The following is a 17,852-nucleotide window of genomic DNA, read 5'->3' on the forward strand; positions in this document are numbered from 1 at the left end:
TATTTTATCCCTTTCAATTCCAAGGGTTAAAATTCCCTTCCCTTTTTAGTCTCTTTCGGTGCAACTTTGACATCTTGAGCCCGGGTTCGATCCCTCAAATATCGAATTTAAAGCTTCTCCTTTTAAACGACCGCCCAAGTTTGAAACCCGAACTTACTTAATCCAACCTACATCAGGAAAAATACTTATTGTAGCTCGTTTTTTTCACCTAATACTTTAAATGACCTAATTAAGATCTTCTCGAGAGGGCTTGGTTCGTGAAGTCTCTGCCCGAGTTTGAAACCTGAACTTACTTAATCCAACCCACATCCCAACCGTCCTCTTCAGTTTGTCGAAAAATATTGACCGTAGCTCATTTATTTCACCGAATACTTTAAATGACCTGATTAGGATCTTCTTAAGAGAGTTTGGTTCGTGAAGTCTCCGCCCGAATTTGAAACCTGAACTTACTTAATCCAACCTACATCCCGACCATCCTCTTAGGTTTGTCGAAAAATATTGACTGTAACTCATTTTTTTCACCGAATACTTTAAATGACCTGATTAGGATCTTCTCGAGAGGGNCCCCCCCCCGAGTTTAAAACCTAAATTTACTTAATCCAACCTACATCCCGACCATCCTCTTAGGTCTGTCGAAAAATAATGACCGTAACTCATTTTTTTCACCTAATACTTTAAATGACCTGTTTAGGATCTTCTCGAGAGCATTTGGTTCATGAAGTCTCCGCCCAAGTTTGAAACTTGAACTTACTTAATCCAACCCACATCCCAACCATCCTCTTAGGTTTGTCGAAAAATATTGACCATGACTCATTTTTTTCACCTGATTAGGATCTTCTCGAGAGCGTTTGGTTCATGAAGTCTCCGTCCGAGTTTGAAACTTGAACTTACTTAATCCAACCCACATCCCAACCGTCTTCTTCGGTTTGTCGAAAAATATTGACCGTATCTCATTTTCTTCACTGAATACTTTAAATGACCCGATTAGGATCTTCTCGAGAGCATTTGGTTTGTAAAGTCTCCGCCCGAGTCTGAAACCTGAACTTACTTAACCCAACCCACGTCCCAACCATCCTCTTCGATTTGTCAAAAAATATTGACCGTGGCTCATTTTCTTCACTGAATACTTCAAATGACCTAATTAGGATATTCTCGAGAGGGTTTGGTTCAGTCTTTTCCTTCCCATTTTAGTCTTAATAATGAATATAGTAAGATACTAAATCGACACTTTTCTAAACGAGTTTCAGATGACGTCGGATATAAATGGAACACTTTTGTCACTACTTTGCAAAATATATTTTTAAGTGGTCCACTTAAAAATATTTTTATAATGGTTTAGAAATTAATTAAAATTAATTATAAAGATTAAATAGAAATTATATCGAAAATAAAAATATTTAATTACATGTATGAGAATATGACTTATTACCATTTTTATTACAGCAAGTGGAAAATATAAAATTAAAATTAAAATTATACTATAAAAAAATTATTTATTTAAAATAATTAAATATTAATAAAGTATATTTATAAGGTAAGTTACTTGGAATCTGTTCATGCATTGTCTTCCATCTGAATTTTTTTGTTTTTATCTGTATTTAAATAAAGTTAAATTTCCTAAGTTTTTATCTCTTATTTTATATTAATTTTTCAAAAGGTTCATTTTTTACCCAATAAAGCATTATTCATTTTATTTACCCATTAATAAAATAATTTACAGCTCGTAATTTTTTAATTATTGTTTTCATTTAGACGTCGTTTCTACTCGAGAGTCACATGCCCTCCAGCTTCCTTCTTAGTTCGTTCTCGAACCACATCTTACTAGTTTTACCCTACTGATGACAGTCTCGCAATATTAATTCAACCTAAGAGGACCACTTACAAGGATTCTCTTAGTAACGGCGAGCGAATCGAGAAGAACCCAGCTTGAGAATCGAGCGTCCTCGGCGTTTGAATTGTAGTCTGGAGAAGCGTCCTCAGTGACGGACCGGGTATATATAAATTCTTCCATAAAAAATAAGTATTAAATTGTTTGATTAAAAAAAAAGAAACAAAATTGTGTTCAAATTATAAAATAAAAAATTTAAATTTAAATTTTCAAAAGACCATTTAGTTTATAGAAAAATGATAAATAAATGGAAAGAGTTTTGACTTATTTATTTTTTAATTACATTTTTTATTTTATATTTTGATTTCAATACAAGTTTCTTCTTNTGTGTCACGGTCATGCTCGTCCAAGGCGTGTTGCCCATGACAAACCCAACCGTTTATGTCTTTNTTTCTCACTCCATCCAACCCTTAATTACCATTTCACCCTTTCAGACAAAAACAATTAAAATATATATATTATATATGTATTTATGGGAATTTTGTCAGTTTGCTTGTGGTAACGGCTTAGGGGTAGATTAGTCATTTGACAAGAAGTTTGTTCACAAGTCACAAGAAAAATGTTTACTTTTATTACGGAGTCCGTAACGGAGAATTCTCCCCCTCACATTTGTCTCATGACAGCGGTTCGAGTCCGTTTTGGCCCAAAATTAATGCAGAAATCCTGTTTTCTTTTTTTTGGCTTAAAATATTATATCTTCAGAAAAAAAAATACATATATATATATAACTACACCGACCCGTTAGAGAAATGGTTTGAACCAATCTGAAATTTTGGGTCAGTTGGATTAGTAACTCAAGAAACTAAAAACAGTTCGTAATTCAGCTCAACCCGATCCAAAAAAAAAAAGTTTAGAACAATAAAACAGAAGCGTATATGAATTGGGTTGGAGAAATCTTTTGGACCAATCTGAAATTTTGTGTCGGTTGGATTGGTAACTAAGCAATTCGAAAAGATTTTGCAACCGGACTCAACCCAATATGAAATTTTGTGTCGGCTAGATTGGTAACCCAAGCAAACCGAAAAAAAACCGCAACCCGAATCAACCTAATTCGAATTAGGTTTGATTGGTAACTCAAGTAACTCGAAAAGTGTCGACCCAACTCAATCTGAATTGGGTTAGATTGAGTTAAGTTTTCCGATGATTTAAAATTTAAAATAAAAAATGATTTAAAATTTAAAATTACCCGGAATAAACTATATAACAAATTAATAATATACAAAAATAATTAAAATAAAAAAAAATAGAAATTACTTGAATCACACGTTGAGATCTTTAAAAGATTCCATTAATATGCAGCTCACATGGTTTTTCTACTTTTAATTAATTAATTAATCAAATCCTAATTATTTTAATTAATTTGACCATTCCAACTTCTCGAATTTTAAGAGAAATTCATTTTTTATTTATTTTATTTATTTTATTTATATACAACCAAGGATAATTTCATGGAATCAACCTTAATTATCCAATCACATTTTACGTTTATTTTTTTTAAAATAAAGTTTCAATTTTAATACAAACATTGCGTGGTGGTCCTTATACTTTAGAATATTGCTTTTTAGTCCCTTAATAATTTTTCATATACCCTTGTTCCCCATCTTTATTGTTAAATTTTTATAATCTTTTTAATATAAATATGTTTGACTAAGGATATAAATTAGTGGCCGATAACGGTTTACGTAAAAGCCTAACATAAAATAACACCCGACTATACATAAATATATCTTTATTTTAAAATTTTAATATTCATTTCGTTTTAATCTCTAAACTTTTAAACGCTCGTGTTTTGATTCTCTAACTTTACCTACAAATAAAATAAATAGAAAATATTTTAAAAGACCATAATAACTCATGACATATTATATTTTGTCTGGAGTACACAGCTAATAGATATTGTCTGTTTTTGTATGTTACGTATCGTTGTTAGCCTCGCGATTTTTAAAACAGGTCTACTGTATAGAGCGTCTAGCTCTATTCCTAACCGTGCCTTGTGTCACGGTCATGCTCGTCCAAGGCGTGTTGCCCATGACAAACCCAACCGTTTATGTCTTTCATATTCTAGTGTTTTACTTTTATATTTCTAGGAAGCATGACATTTCAGAAATATCATGTATAGGCCTGTCAGACATGAAATGTCTCAGAATGTACTATAGGAGGATTCGACTAGTTGTCTAACTTCTCCCTACCTAAGGTTATATACTGTGAGCCGTTGTTATTTCTCTCTTGCTTGCTTGTATAACGTCTCTTTCAAAAATCTCTCTCTGCCCTCGTTTTCTAAAACCTTCTCTTAAAACCGAGGTCAAAGGCTCGAGCATACGTCGCTTGGCCGTAGGCGACGCAAGAACGAATTGGCTTAGCTCAAAAATCTCTCTCTGCTCTCATTTTCTAAAACCTTATCTTAAAACCGAGGCCAAAGGCTCGAGCATACGTCGCTTGGTCGTAGGCGACGCAAAAACGAATTGGCTTAGCTAAAAAATCTCTCTCTGCTCTCATTTTCTAAAACCTTCTCTTAAAACCGAGGCCAGAGGCTCAAGCATACATCGCTTGGCCATAGGCGACGCAAAAACGAATTGGCTTAGCTAAAAAATCTCTCTCTGCTCTCATTTTCTAAAACCTTCTCTTAAAACCGAGGCCAGAGGCTCAAGCATACATCGCTTGGCCATAGGCGACGCAAAAACGAATTGGCTTAGCTAAAAAATCTCTCTCTGCTCTCATTTTCTAAAACCTTCTCTTAAAACCGAGGCCAGAGGCTCAAGCATACATCGCTTGGCCATAGGCGACGCAAAAACGAATTGGCTTAGCTAAAAAATCTCTCTCTGCTCTCATTTTCTAAAACCTTCTCTTAAAACCGAGGCCAGAGGCTCAAGCATACATCGCTTGGCCATAGGCGACGCAAAAACGAATTGGCTTAGCTAAAAAATCTCTCTCTGCTCTCATTTTCTAAAACCTTCTCTTAAAACCGAGGCCAGAGGCTCAAGCATACATCGCTTGGCCATAGGCGACGCAAAAACGAATTGGCTTAGCTAAAAAATCTCTCTCTGCTCTCATTTTCTAAAACCTTCTCTTAAAACCGAGGCCAGAGGCTCAAGCATACATCGCTTGGCCGTAGGCGACGCAAGAACGAATTGGCTTAGCTCAAAAATCTTTCTCTGCCCTTGTTTTCTAAAACCGAGGCCAGAGGCTCGAGCATACGTANCCGGAATAAACTATATAACAAATTAATAATATACAAAAATAATTAAAATAAAAAAAAATAGAAATTACTTGAATCACACGTTGAGATCTTTAAAAGATTCCATTAATATGCAGCTCACATGGTTTTTCTACTTTTAATTAATTAATTAATCAAATCCTAATTATTTTAATTAATTTGACCATTCCAACTTCTCGAATTTTAAGAGAAATTCATTTTTTATTTATTTTATTTATTTTATTTATATACAACCAAGGATAATTTCATGGAATCAACCTTAATTATCCAATCACATTTTACGTTTATTTTTTTTAAAATAAAGTTTCAATTTTAATACAAACATTGCGTGGTGGTCCTTATACTTTAGAATATTGCTTTTTAGTCCCTTAATAATTTTTCATATACCCTTGTTCCCCATCTTTATTGTTAAATTTTTATAATCTTTTTAATATAAATATGTTTGACTAAGGATATAAATTAGTGGCCGATAACGGTTTACGTAAAAGCCTAACATAAAATAACACCCGACTATACATAAATATATCTTTATTTTAAAATTTTAATATTCATTTCGTTTTAATCTCTAAACTTTTAAACGCTCGTGTTTTGATTCTCTAACTTTACCTACAAATAAAATAAATAGAAAATATTTTAAAAGACCATAATAACTCATGACATATTATATTTTGTCTGGAGTACACAGCTAATAGATATTGTCTGTTTTTGTATGTTACGTATCGTTGTTAGCCTCGCGATTTTTAAAACAGGTCTACTGTATAGAGCGTCTAGCTCTATTCCTAACCGTGCCTTGTGTCACGGTCATGCTCGTCCAAGGCGTGTTGCCCATGACAAACCCAACCGTTTATGTCTTTCATATTCTAGTGTTTTACTTTTATATTTCTAGGAAGCATGACATTTCAGAAATATCATGTATAGGCCTGTCAGACATGAAATGTCTCAGAATGTACTATAGGAGGATTCGACTAGTTGTCTAACTTCTCCCTACCTAAGGTTATATACTGTGAGCCGTTGTTATTTCTCTCTTGCTTGCTTGTATAACGTCTCTTTCAAAAATCTCTCTCTGCCCTCGTTTTCTAAAACCTTCTCTTAAAACCGAGGTCAAAGGCTCGAGCATACGTCGCTTGGCCGTAGGCGACGCAAGAACGAATTGGCTTAGCTCAAAAATCTCTCTCTGCTCTCATTTTCTAAAACCTTATCTTAAAACCGAGGCCAAAGGCTCGAGCATACGTCGCTTGGTCGTAGGCGACGCAAAAACGAATTGGTTTAGCTCAAAAATCTCTCTCTGCTCTCATTTTCTAAAACCTTCTCTTAAATCCGAGGCCAGAGGCTCAAGCATACGTCACTTGGCGACGCAAGAACGAATTGGCTTAGCTAAAAAATCTCTCTCTGCTCTCATTTTCTAAAACCTTCTCTTAAAACCGAGGCCAGAGGCTCAAGCATACATCGCTTGGCCATAGGCGACGCAAGAACGAATTGGCTTAGCTAAAAAATCTCTCTCTGCTCTCATTTTCTAAAACCTTCTCTTAAAACCGAGGCCAGAGGCTCAAGCATACATCGCTTGGCCGTAGGCGACGCAAAAACGAATTGGCTTAGCTAAAAAATCTCTCTCTGCTCTCATTTTCTAAAACCTTCTCTTAAAACCGAGGCCAGAGGCTCAAGCATACATCGCTTGGCCATAGGCGACGCAAAAACGAATTGGCTTAGCTAAAAAATCTCTCTCTGCTCTCATTTTCTAAAACCTTCTCTTAAAACCGAGGCCAGAGGCTCAAGCATACATCGCTTGGCCGTAGGCGACGCAAGAACGAATTGGCTTAGCTCAAAAATCTTTCTCTGCCCTTGTTTTCTAAAACCGAGGCCAGAGGCTCGAGCATACGTAGCTTGGCCGTAGGCGACGCAAGAACGAATTGGCTTAGCTCACTTGTCGTTGGAAAGTGAGTATCGCACAATCGCAAGTCCGCTGCCATCAAAAGTGCGATTGTGACACTTTGCACCATCCACTGACTAGCTATGATACTATTTGTAGTGACTCAAGTCTACTGTTAGCAGATATTGTTTGTTTTGACCCGTTACGTATCGGACTGGAATAGAAAATATTTAAAAAAACGATCAAATCGAGAAGAAAATGAACAAGTTGGATTAAAACTACTTTGGAAATTGAGAAGCAAAATCCTCACCACCAAATTAATTGAGGATTTGGTCCCCTTTTGGAAGAACACAAAGAGGTGGGGGTTTAATTAATTATAATATTTTGTTAGTAAAAAAGTAATCACACTTTAATAGCAAGAGGAAGACAAAAAATTTGGATCATGCCCACCATTATTATCTTCTTAATCTTTCTTAATTATATTTTATTTATTTTGACCATACCGAATTTTGGAATTCATTCTCGTTGTGACAAATCATAATCACCATACAATGTCAATGTTCGGTTTTTTCTTTAAATAATATCTTTTTGACCGTCTACTTTTAAGATATAATGTAACGGTTGTGTTGTCAGCTCCTTTCGAACATTTTTTTCGCTACTAAACATTTGAATTCACAGTTTTAGTATGAATTATTTTTTTTTTCTCAAGCTCTCGACGTGTTTGAAAATGAGCGGTCAAATGATTATTTGTGAAGAAGCTTAATATCATTTTTTGAGACGACACTCGATCGTCAAATAAAAAACAGTAAATTTAAAATTAACGGTTCACACCATTATAAAAACATAGATAGACTCAGAATTCTACCCATCAAATTATATAACCGTGTTTTAAATTATAAATTTAGTCTCTAAATTTTTAAATGAATTTTTAATTTTATTTTTAATAAGCCCTAAAATTTAATAAATAATGAAAACGACCCAACCTAACCATAAATTTTTTGGGTGGGGTGGGTACACGTTATTCAAGTCGCTTATTAAAAAAAATTAAATTATTATTAATTTTAAATTGTAAGTAAAATTTGTAATTACAAAATTATTTTAAAAGCTTGTTAGACAATAAATATATGTATATATATAATCGAGCAATTTAATCCTTATTTTACATCCATATTTCTTTTTAGTCCCTACATTTATGAAAATTTCAAAAAATACCCATAAGCCCAGGCCCACCCAGATAAACCTGGATCAAAGTAATCTCGAAATGGTTTTGGGTCTTCGGCCCATATAAATTCAAGTAAATGGGCCCTTTCCATCCTTAATGGGCTTCAATTCATTTACACAATATTCGCTAAATAAAATTTAAATTTTGATTTTTCAATATTTTTTTTTATTTAAAAAAAAGGTGAGATTTTTTTTTTTTATTCTTTAATTTTTTTAATTATTTTTTATTTTCCACATAAAGCTTTGATATAAAGTTTATAAGATAATAATTTAATAAATTGTATGAAAAAAAAATACAATTTATAAATTAAAAAAATAACTAACGTCGATAAAATCATTTATTACTATTATTTTTTAAATTTGGCTCAAGAGTTTTTATAGGTAAAATTTTAATTTTTAATTAAAACACAAAATAAAGTATTTATTTTAGGTTTAAAACCTAATTAAATTTTAATAACAGTGAAATTTGTGTTTATAAGCTTAATTTAAAAAGAAAACTAAATTATTATTATTATTATTATTATTTAGTTTTCAATATAATTCTCAAAATTAAATAATTATCAACCCAATCTTAATTAAATTATATATATATAATTTTAATCCATAATTATAATATTTTAAATTATGGTATAGTACATCATTCAAATAAATCCAAATTTGTCCGACCGGATAATTATAATAATAGGAAATAAAAAATAGAAATAAAACCTATAAAGTGAATTAGTTATAGACTCTTTAACATGCGCTTCCAATCATTAGACCGTTTAAACGCCGCGTTATCTTTTTGTGGATTTGGGATGATGCTACCAATTTTGTAATAATTTAAAATATTTTAATTAATTTCATATTTTGTAAAATCTTACCTACAAAATCACCTTTTTCTTTTATTTTATAATTTATTTATTTTATTATTTATTCACACGTCTAACAAATTAACAAAAAAAAGAAAAAAAATCCATATTATTTTATTTTTTTACATAAAGAAGCTAAATTTCAATTGCGTATGTATTTTTATATTTAAAATTTTAAAATTAAATTTATGAAGCAAATATATATTTCGATTAATTACTTAAATTATTTAATTTTAAAAACTCACATATTTTAAATAAAATAATCCGGTTTTAATAGTGTGAAATAAAAACGAAATAAAAACGAGAATAAAAAAATATTGAAAAAAGAAAAAGAAATGTGTGGTGAGGTGGCAGTACAAACCTTATCCAAAACCAGATTTAGAAGTAAAAGGGCGGCGGCGAAGGTGCGGCCAAGTGGAGTACACTTGTCCATACTAGAATTTGCCACGTGGCATACTGAAATTTATGCCAGAAATTTGATTGCCGTGTGTTATTTTGGACGGCGACGTTGTGGGGCCCACCACTCTTGTCGCCATTATCCACTTAACCATTATATCACATCAACATCATTAAGGTGATGAAGAAAAATACCAATATATATATATATATATATATATATATATATATATATATATATATATATATATATATATATTGTTTTCATATTCTTTTAAGAGAGGAGCGTGTCCACCGCTATTAGATGTTGTCTACTTTGACTCGTTACATATTGTTGTTAACCACGCGATTTTTAAAATGCGTACGTTAGGGAGAGCTTTCTAGCCTCTTATAAGAAATGTTTCATTCATTTCTCCAACCGAGGTGGGATCTAGCATCCTTGTTGGCATACCGTTCCGTATCTGGCTCTAATATCATTTATAACAGCTCAAACTTACTGTTAACAAACAAAATTCCTTTCTGTTCGTAATGTATCACAATAAGTCTCATGATTTTAAAACGTATCTATTTGAGAGAAGTTTCCACGCCCTTATAAAAAATAAAACCTCTCGAACCAATGTGAGATATCGAGACACAATTAAAAAAAAAAAAAAAAANTGAACCTCAAACTCTAAACATTTTGTATAATCAAATAATATTTTGTTTACAGAAGGAATGAAAGAGAAAATAGAAAATCACAAGTCATCTCGCTGGAGAAAATGATTGATAGTTGTGTCACCGCAAAGTACGGACACGTCGACTGGGTACAGGCGGTTGCCGACATTGAAATTTAAGTACCATAACGTCGCACTCAATGGATCCCGATTTATTTTTATTTTTTTCCTCTCTCTCTAATTGGTTGCCGCCGCCGGTAGCCGGTAAAAAAAAAAAAGGAGGCTGCTAATGAAAGGCAATTCCGCCTCTAGATTTCTTCGATTTTTAATTTTTAATTCTGTGCCTAATTTTCGAAATTATTTAATATCTTTCGAATACTTTTTAAGTTTTCGATTTAATTTTAAATTTATTAAGTATGTCTAATAATTTTTTAATTTTAATTTAATAAATTATAATTTACGTATTTATCAAATATAAATTTTAAGATTTAAGATTTTATTTAGATATATAATTTTATTTTATATCAAATAGATGAATGATTAATTAATTTTTTTTATAGAATTATTACATATAATATTAAATATTTGATTTTGAAAAATCATATAATATTTTTCATCAATTGAGTTATATTTTGTCAATATAAACACAAATTAGTTTAATAAAAAGATTAATTAACCTCCTAAATGTTGCTCTTCTAAGTTAGAAGGCATGCTCAAATAGATTATAGAAGATATATTATAAATGACTAATATTTTTTTAAAAAAATTAAAATAATAATAAAGTTTCGAGCTTTTGCTTTTGCAATTTGACTTGAACAGTTATAAAAAAAAAACGTGGGGCGGGGGAGGGAGGTATTAATAAAAACACCTTTACTTTTATTAAAAAAAAAATAAAAGTTACTGCATTAAATTACTACACAACATCCTTTTGTTTGTTTTAAGTTTAAATATGTAATTTCTCTTTTATATGGTAAATATTTTCACAATAACTTTTTATATATATATATATATATATATATATATATATATATATAAAATTAAACCATCGTTAAAAAAACGTTTATGATCCATTAACTTTTATAAACGTTACAATGTAATCCGTATACTTTAAAAATTATAATAATTTAATATTCGAACTATAACTAAAAACAATTTGGTCCATACACTTTAGAGTTTGTAACGGTTCCGTCCCTATAAATGTAATTAAGATTTTAATCAAGCAAACTCGATATATGAGTTTGATGGTATAATAAAGAGTACATGCATAACTTACTCGGAAACTATGCATAAAAGAGAATAGATTAGATACATTTTCCGAATTCAAGTTAGATTCGATGTATAACAATCGACTTTTCCTTTACGTAAAAGATAAAATTGCGGCCAGATGATAGGCAGTTACATGAATTACAACATTACCTTATTTAAAATTGGGCAAATAAGACTGGAAAAGGAAAATCATATTAATTTATTTGGTATTTATGACCACAAAACTTCATTATTTTTTTTGGTCAAATGAAAACAGGGTCCTGTAGAATGCTTTACACATCATACCCAAAGACATTTAAGAAATAAAAAATAAAAGAATTAAATGAGTTCAGAACTCAGAAGAACCATCAATATTCAAAGAATGTGCATTGAAACTCGAAACACAATAACATTTAAATAAAGAGAAAATTCATTTTAATTTCAAAACTCCACATCCTTACAAAATTCAGAAACGACCGAAAAGCAAAAATTTTTTTTTTTTTTTTTTTTTTAGGTGAAATAACAAATTTCAGTGATAGATCCCTAAATTTTTAAAAATTATTGGTAAATAATTAGTAATATACTTTATGCCTAATAAAATCTTAGTAATCAAATAAATATCAACATTCTTCAAATTAGATTTTAAATTAAAAAAAATATAAAGTATGTCAAAAAATCTATAAGACAATTAAAATTCAAAGAAATTATTAGATACAAAATCAAAAGCAATTAAAAAAAAAAGGAAGATATTTGATAAAATTTTTATTTGTTCAATTTATTATAATTAGTATTTTATTTTATTTGGCAGCGATGGGCGTCTTGTATTTGAGGTTTGGAGCAACCAAACAAGTGTAAAAGTACAGCTAAGAATGAAGCCGACAGAGTAAAAACCATTTTTAAAACAAACCCAATTATACCAAAAACGTGTTGATTTCGAATTCTTTCTTCTTTTCTTTTTAATCTTTTAATTTTTTAATTTTTAATTTTTAATTTTTAATTTTTTTGTATCTCTTTCTCTCTCTTCCACTTTAAACCCAATTCCCAAATCTCCCCTATATCCAATCGACTATTTCTCTGCATGTGAAATGCTATATATACAAACCCAGAATTTTTTCAATCCTTCCAACAAAGCCTCATATGCGAAATCTCCAAGAAACTGATTCCTTTCAGTCAAGAAATCCCATTAATCCTTTTTTCTTTTTAAGTTTTTTGTTTATGGTTGTCATGTCTCACGATAGTCGGTGGACGAACATGACTCAGTCTTCGACTCAGTGGACTCGGTTGGAGGACAAGCTTTTCGAGGAGGCTTTGGTGGTGGTTCCGGAAAACTTGCCTGATCGGTGGCAGAGGGTCGCCGACCATGTCCCCGGAAAGTCGCCGTGGGAGGTTAAAGATCACTACGAGGCTCTGGTTCACGACGTCCTTGAAATTGACTCTGGCCGAGTTGAGTTGCCGAGTTATGCTGATGAAACGGCCGGGGGTTTGCCGGAATGGGACTCTTCTGGACAGATCTCTTTTGGAACCAGAGCCAAGGCTGGTGGGGATAACGAGAGGAAGAAAGGGACACCATGGACTGAAGAAGAACATAGGTAATCCATATATATACATTCTTTTTTACCCAACTTCTTTGTTTTCTGTTTGGCTGCTGAGAAAAATGGTGGGAAAAGGGAAAATAGGAGAGATATCTGTTGGGTTTTGTGTTTTGTGCTTCCAAATTGGGAATTCCAGAGATGCAAACAGTTTCTGATTTAGAAATGCCTTTAATTGTGTGCTGTCCACCTCGAATTTTCAGTTTTTAAGGGTTTTTTTTTTTTTTTTTCACAATTCTTTTGGAGTTACAACTCTGGCTTCTGAACTTCTATCTTAAGCAATGGAAAGTCCCTATCGTTTTGGGGAAGGTGGTTCTTTAGAGACAAATCTCTTTGGTATAACATCTTCCGGAGTTATAAGCCACTCTATTGGAAGAACAACCAACACTGTTCCCTGAACAAGAATCAGGTGGCTGGCAGGAGATTTATCATTAACAACGATTGAGTTCTTGAGCAAGAATTTGGCCAAGAACATGAATCTTTGAACTTACTGACTTGTTTTCTTTGAACAACCGTAAGTGTCTAAGCTGGCTTTTGTAATGGATTGAGTTCTTAAGCTTATGACATTGACATTGAGATTCAGAAACTTGACTGGAGTATTCAGAATCAACTGGGTTCTTGGTTTGCCCATTTAACCAATGAGCTGAGTAATGGTAGAGAAGGTTTTGCTACCATATTCGTAATGGATTCTTCATCAAGTTTTGAGTGTTGGCCTAAAAGCTAAAGGCGGCGTTTGTTACAGTCCAATAGTTCTAGATTTCAATGCACCCTATGTTTTGAGATCTGTTCTATCAGTGATTGGTTCATAAATACATACCTAAAATTGAATTCTTCACTGGCTGTGGTTTCTTTTCCAAGTGTCATGTCAATTATGTAATGCTGTCTTTTATGTGCTTTTTCACTCTTTGGTTTATGGGTTTGTCATGAAAAGTTGTGTTTGACACTGTGACAGGCTATTTCTTCTTGGACTGAAAAAGTTTGGCAAGGGTGATTGGAGGAGCATCTCAAGGAATGTTGTGATCACAAGAACACCAACTCAGGTGGCCAGTCATGCCCAGAAATACTTTCTTCGACAAAACTCCGGTAAGAAAGAAAGGAAACGATCAAGCATTCACGACATCACAACAGTCGACAACAACTCCATCCCCATGCCTATCGACCCCAATTGGATATCTCCAGCCCCAAATCCAACCGTTCAATCAAGTATGCAGCAGGTAAGTCCCACAGGTCATTTGCAAGACCAAGGAGGCTCATTCGGGTTTCAAAATTACAGGTTCCCGATGTAGCGTTCGGCGGGATACCCTTACAATTCTACATATTGTAAATACATGAAGAAATCCGTAAAGGCATACGTACCAGGGGTTTGGTTGTTCTTTTGGTTGCCACAGTTGAGGGAAACCTGATGATATGGAATTTGAACAGTGGTAGATTCCTGTCTGTAAGTACATAGAAGAAAAGGCATAAACCATTAGTAGAAACAGTAGTAGTGATGATTATTATTAGAAACAGCAGTTAAAAGTGATGTAAAAAGAAAGGAGGAGGGTAGGAAAAACACAGCATATGAATGGAAAATTCTTTGTTGGATTGTGACTAGTCCTGCAATCAGAATTAGCTGCAGGAAGCTCCACTTTAATTCACTAGATGATTGTTTGCTTTGTACTCAAGGAAATACAAAAAACCAACGGCCAGCAGTGTCTATTGACTGAAGATTCAGACTGATCACTGTTCTCTTGTTGAATTGGGCTTGACTTTGTAAGAGTTCTTTTCTTCTTTTCTTCTTGTCAGAGAAAAATGGAGAGCCTTAAATTCCGCCGCCAGATTGGAGTTTATACAAATCCCATCATACCATGTCTCTCCAATAATTGGAGAAAAGGAAAAAAAGTATATCATGCGCATGCATGGTGAATCATTTTGGTTTGAATTTCAAAGCATGATCAGAAATCATGTAACAAAAATAGTTTTTCGAGATGGCTGATAATAAGTAATAATTGAAATGAAAAGGTAAAGAAAAGAAAAGTAAATATTTCAACTTAATGTTTCATTCTGAATTTATTGATTCTATGAACAGCTTCATCAAAGAATCCAGGCAGTTTCGAGAATGATAAAACAATTTAAAAAGATTAGTATGCAAGATAATTTCAAAAAGCACACATACCAAGACTGCCCTTGAATCGGTTTTACCATCTTTACAATCACAAGAAATTACTCAATGAAGGATCAAACAAAAAAAAATAAAAAAAACAAAAAGAAAAGAAGCTTTAAAAGTAGTTCCGTAAGCATATTTTCTTTTAAATTTATTCTATTATTATTTTAAAAAATATCTTCCAAGACGGCTATCATATCAAATAACCGTGAAGCATACAATAATAATGTTTTATTATAATAAAACATCAGCTATTAATTTGGCCCCTTAGCAATTGCCTAAGACGATTAAGACCAATCATTAATTAGGTGTTCTTGTCTCTGGAAGGAACACGCACAACTAACAAAGCTATACGTAATTGACATGAACTCTACCTGAACTTGGAGGTCCAAATTGCTCTACGCCACATTTGTTGGGCTAGAAAAAAGAATCTAAAACAGCCAAACGTAATTAGGAAACATGAGCCTGGCCGGAGTTAAACCTATTAAAAAAAAGGGGGAAACTGGGATTTTGAATAGTCGTTTTCCATCTAACTGTATCCATTGCATAATAAATCCCATCTACCATGTCCTACCAGAGTTCGGCACTGTGCAATATTTAGAGCTGCACACACTATTTTGATTAGAAGAACTGCCGAAGCAATTTTCAGAGGAACAACCAAAGCAAGCTTCTTTGAACTAGAAAGTCACATAAGGAACTAAACTAAAGAATATGCGCTTTATTGGTCCTCCTACAAGTTAATGCAGGGATAGAGAAGGAAGAGAAAATTTAGTTGGGTCAAAATGGAACCAGTTTTATCTCTCATTTTCATGTTTTTTGAGAGAAAGGTGATAGGATATCGTCCAAACACCAAGACTTATTCAGTTCAGTGGCAGTGCACAGATAAATGAGTCTCAAAACATAGCAGTGATGCCAATTTCAGAGTGGAAGGAAGAACAGTCAAACACAAGCAACGTGGTTTATCTAAACAAAGACCAAATCCAGATTTAACTGTCAGTTACAGAAAAGTGGTGGTTGGGGATTGGGGATNGGGGGGGGGGATCTCACATTTTATTCCTTGCTACCAAACTCCAAAGCAGATGATACAACTTGCAGATGAGCCACCATTATCTACTGGGTCCCTTCACGTTTCTGCATACAAGAAGCAATGATGAAAAAGGATAGACACAAGTTCTAAAATAAGAAAGCAGTTATATATTGCCATTGAAGAAGGAACCTAGCCAAAAAACTGGTATTGAAAAGTTTAATTGATAACAATACAACTTTTTCCAAGATAGATAGAGTGAAACATATCATCAATTATTCTGCACGTCCCTCAACTTGAACATTTATTTGACCAACAGTCAGTAACAGTTACAACAATAGTATGAGAAGGTTTGTCATGTTCCAAAATAGCAGCAAAATTTGTCATATTTTAGAAGTATCAAGTGATGATTAGAAACATGTTTTTGCTATAAAAAGAAAAAAGAAAAGGCTTCGGCATGCTACACGAGGACACGAGGACTAAATCGAAGGTATCTATTAAATCTCAGCAGCTACGAACATATAGATAGTTCCCACTGAACCGCAATGGGTCATAAGCAAAAGTCAACCATAATAGCTATCAATCTATATCTATTTCAGAGATTTGGGCTCAATTTCCATATAGGTATAAGAAATTGAATAATAGCATCGAATGAATAGCCAATGCAAGCTACTCAAGCAAAGGATCATAAACAAAGAATACAGGATAATGGATCCACATCTCACAAAGCCGCAAAGCACTATCCACATAAATATTGCATCGATCACAAAATACGGTTCGTCATGGTCTCTTATGCCACAAATCAACTGACAAATAATGGTCAACCAGAAAACAAGTCGCCGATTTATACCAAAATAATAACAGTAAGGAATACCTTCTCCGACTGTTCTTTCTCCTTTTCGGCCTTTTCTTTCTCGGCCTTAAGCCTCTGCTTCTCCAGCTTTTCTCTTTCCATTTTCTACAAAAAAAAAAAAGAAAAAAAAGAAAAAGGAAGACAATAACTAAAAGTCGGAGAACACAAGCTCCTAGCGTGAAAAGAGGTGCCGTCTAATATAGACAATAACTTCATTTTCACTTCAGTCCGTATCTATTTGAATTTTGTATAAATGAACACTCGATAAACCAGCTCCTACTATAGTAGATCGGATATCACAACCTCCTTGCACGAAAAGAAATACCATCTGATATAAACAGTAAACATTCTCTCATTCCAATCCGTTTTATTTGATTTTTGAACACGTGAACATTCGATCAAACAGATAGATGATCATAATCCTACTATTATAAATCCGAGAACGGAAACTCCGCGCACAAAAACATAATACCGAAACAGTAACTTCACTTTCGCTCCAGTCCATTTCTATCTGAGTTCCTAACAAGTGTACTTTCAACAGAGAAGATCAATAATCGGAGTGTTATTAGTTTCTACACATTTTTCTCTAACATTTGTAACAACTAATTAAACCTGGATGTAGACGTTCTCAGCAGCACGCTCCTCCTCACTGAGAACTCGACCTTTGCCGTCGGAAAAGTATCGGAATCCACCGGGGCCGGAAGCACGCATCGTCAAGGGAGTCGGCGAGATACGACTGAGCACCGATCGCATGGCCATTTGCGTTCTGTGAATCGAAATGTTCTAGAGAGTGACAGTGGCTTCTTCAGTCTTGGTTACCCTAAAAATGACCGAGACTTTCCCAATTTGTTAGGCGGTTGGATAACTCAAAACGGTTCCCGGTCGGACAGGACCGAACCGGGTTTACT

General features: G+C 33.3%; 2 protein-coding genes across 2 annotated transcripts; one reads left to right on the forward strand and one right to left on the reverse strand.

The window, feature by feature from the left end:
• The first annotated feature begins 12,331 nt into the window (after window positions 1-12,331).
• LOC111808923 (transcription factor DIVARICATA-like) lies at window positions 12,332-14,669 on the forward strand. The gene is made up of 2 exons (XM_023695170.1): window positions 12,332-12,924; window positions 13,877-14,669. The coding sequence occupies exons 1-2, from the start codon at window positions 12,473-12,475 to the stop codon at window positions 14,208-14,210; spliced, it is 786 nt and encodes a 261-aa protein (XP_023550938.1). The 5' UTR covers window positions 12,332-12,472; the 3' UTR covers window positions 14,211-14,669.
• Window positions 14,670-15,903: 1,234 nt separating this feature from the next.
• Window positions 15,904-17,769, reverse strand: LOC111808924 (beta-mannosyltransferase 4-like). The gene is made up of 3 exons (XM_023695171.1): window positions 17,557-17,769; window positions 16,966-17,049; window positions 15,904-16,198 (listed from the first exon to the last, which is right to left on the reverse strand). Exons 1-3 carry the CDS (start codon window positions 17,701-17,703, stop codon window positions 16,178-16,180), a joined length of 252 nt encoding a protein of 83 aa, XP_023550939.1. The 5' UTR covers window positions 17,704-17,769; the 3' UTR covers window positions 15,904-16,177.
• Between the last annotated feature and the right edge of the window lie 83 nt (window positions 17,770-17,852).

Source organism: Cucurbita pepo, chromosome LG13 (genome assembly GCF_002806865.2).
Source record: "Cucurbita pepo subsp. pepo cultivar mu-cu-16 chromosome LG13, ASM280686v2, whole genome shotgun sequence".
NCBI classification, from domain to species: domain Eukaryota; kingdom Viridiplantae; phylum Streptophyta; class Magnoliopsida; order Cucurbitales; family Cucurbitaceae; genus Cucurbita; species Cucurbita pepo.

What these genes read in the sequence shown, in the direction of transcription:
- LOC111808923 (XM_023695170.1), top strand. Translation starts at nt 12,473, where the DNA reads ATGCGAAATCTCCAAGAAACTGATTCCTTTCAGTCAAGAAATCCCATT. An exon ending in TGGACTGAAGAAGAACATAG is followed by an intron (nt 12,925 to 13,876) that starts GTAATCCATATA and finishes ACACTGTGACAG; the next exon opens with GCTATTTCTTCTTGGACTGA.
- LOC111808924 (XM_023695171.1), bottom strand. Translation starts at nt 17,703, where the DNA reads ATGGCCATGCGATCGGTGCTCAGTCGTATCTCGCCGACTCCCTTGACG. An exon ending in CTGAGAACGTCTACATCCAG is followed by an intron (nt 17,050 to 17,556) that starts GTTTAATTAGTT and finishes TTTTTTTTGTAG; the next exon opens with AAAATGGAAAGAGAAAAGCT. An exon ending in AGAAAGAACAGTCGGAGAAG is followed by an intron (nt 16,199 to 16,965) that starts GTATTCCTTACT and finishes TCTTGTATGCAG; the next exon opens with AAACGTGAAGGGACCCAGTA.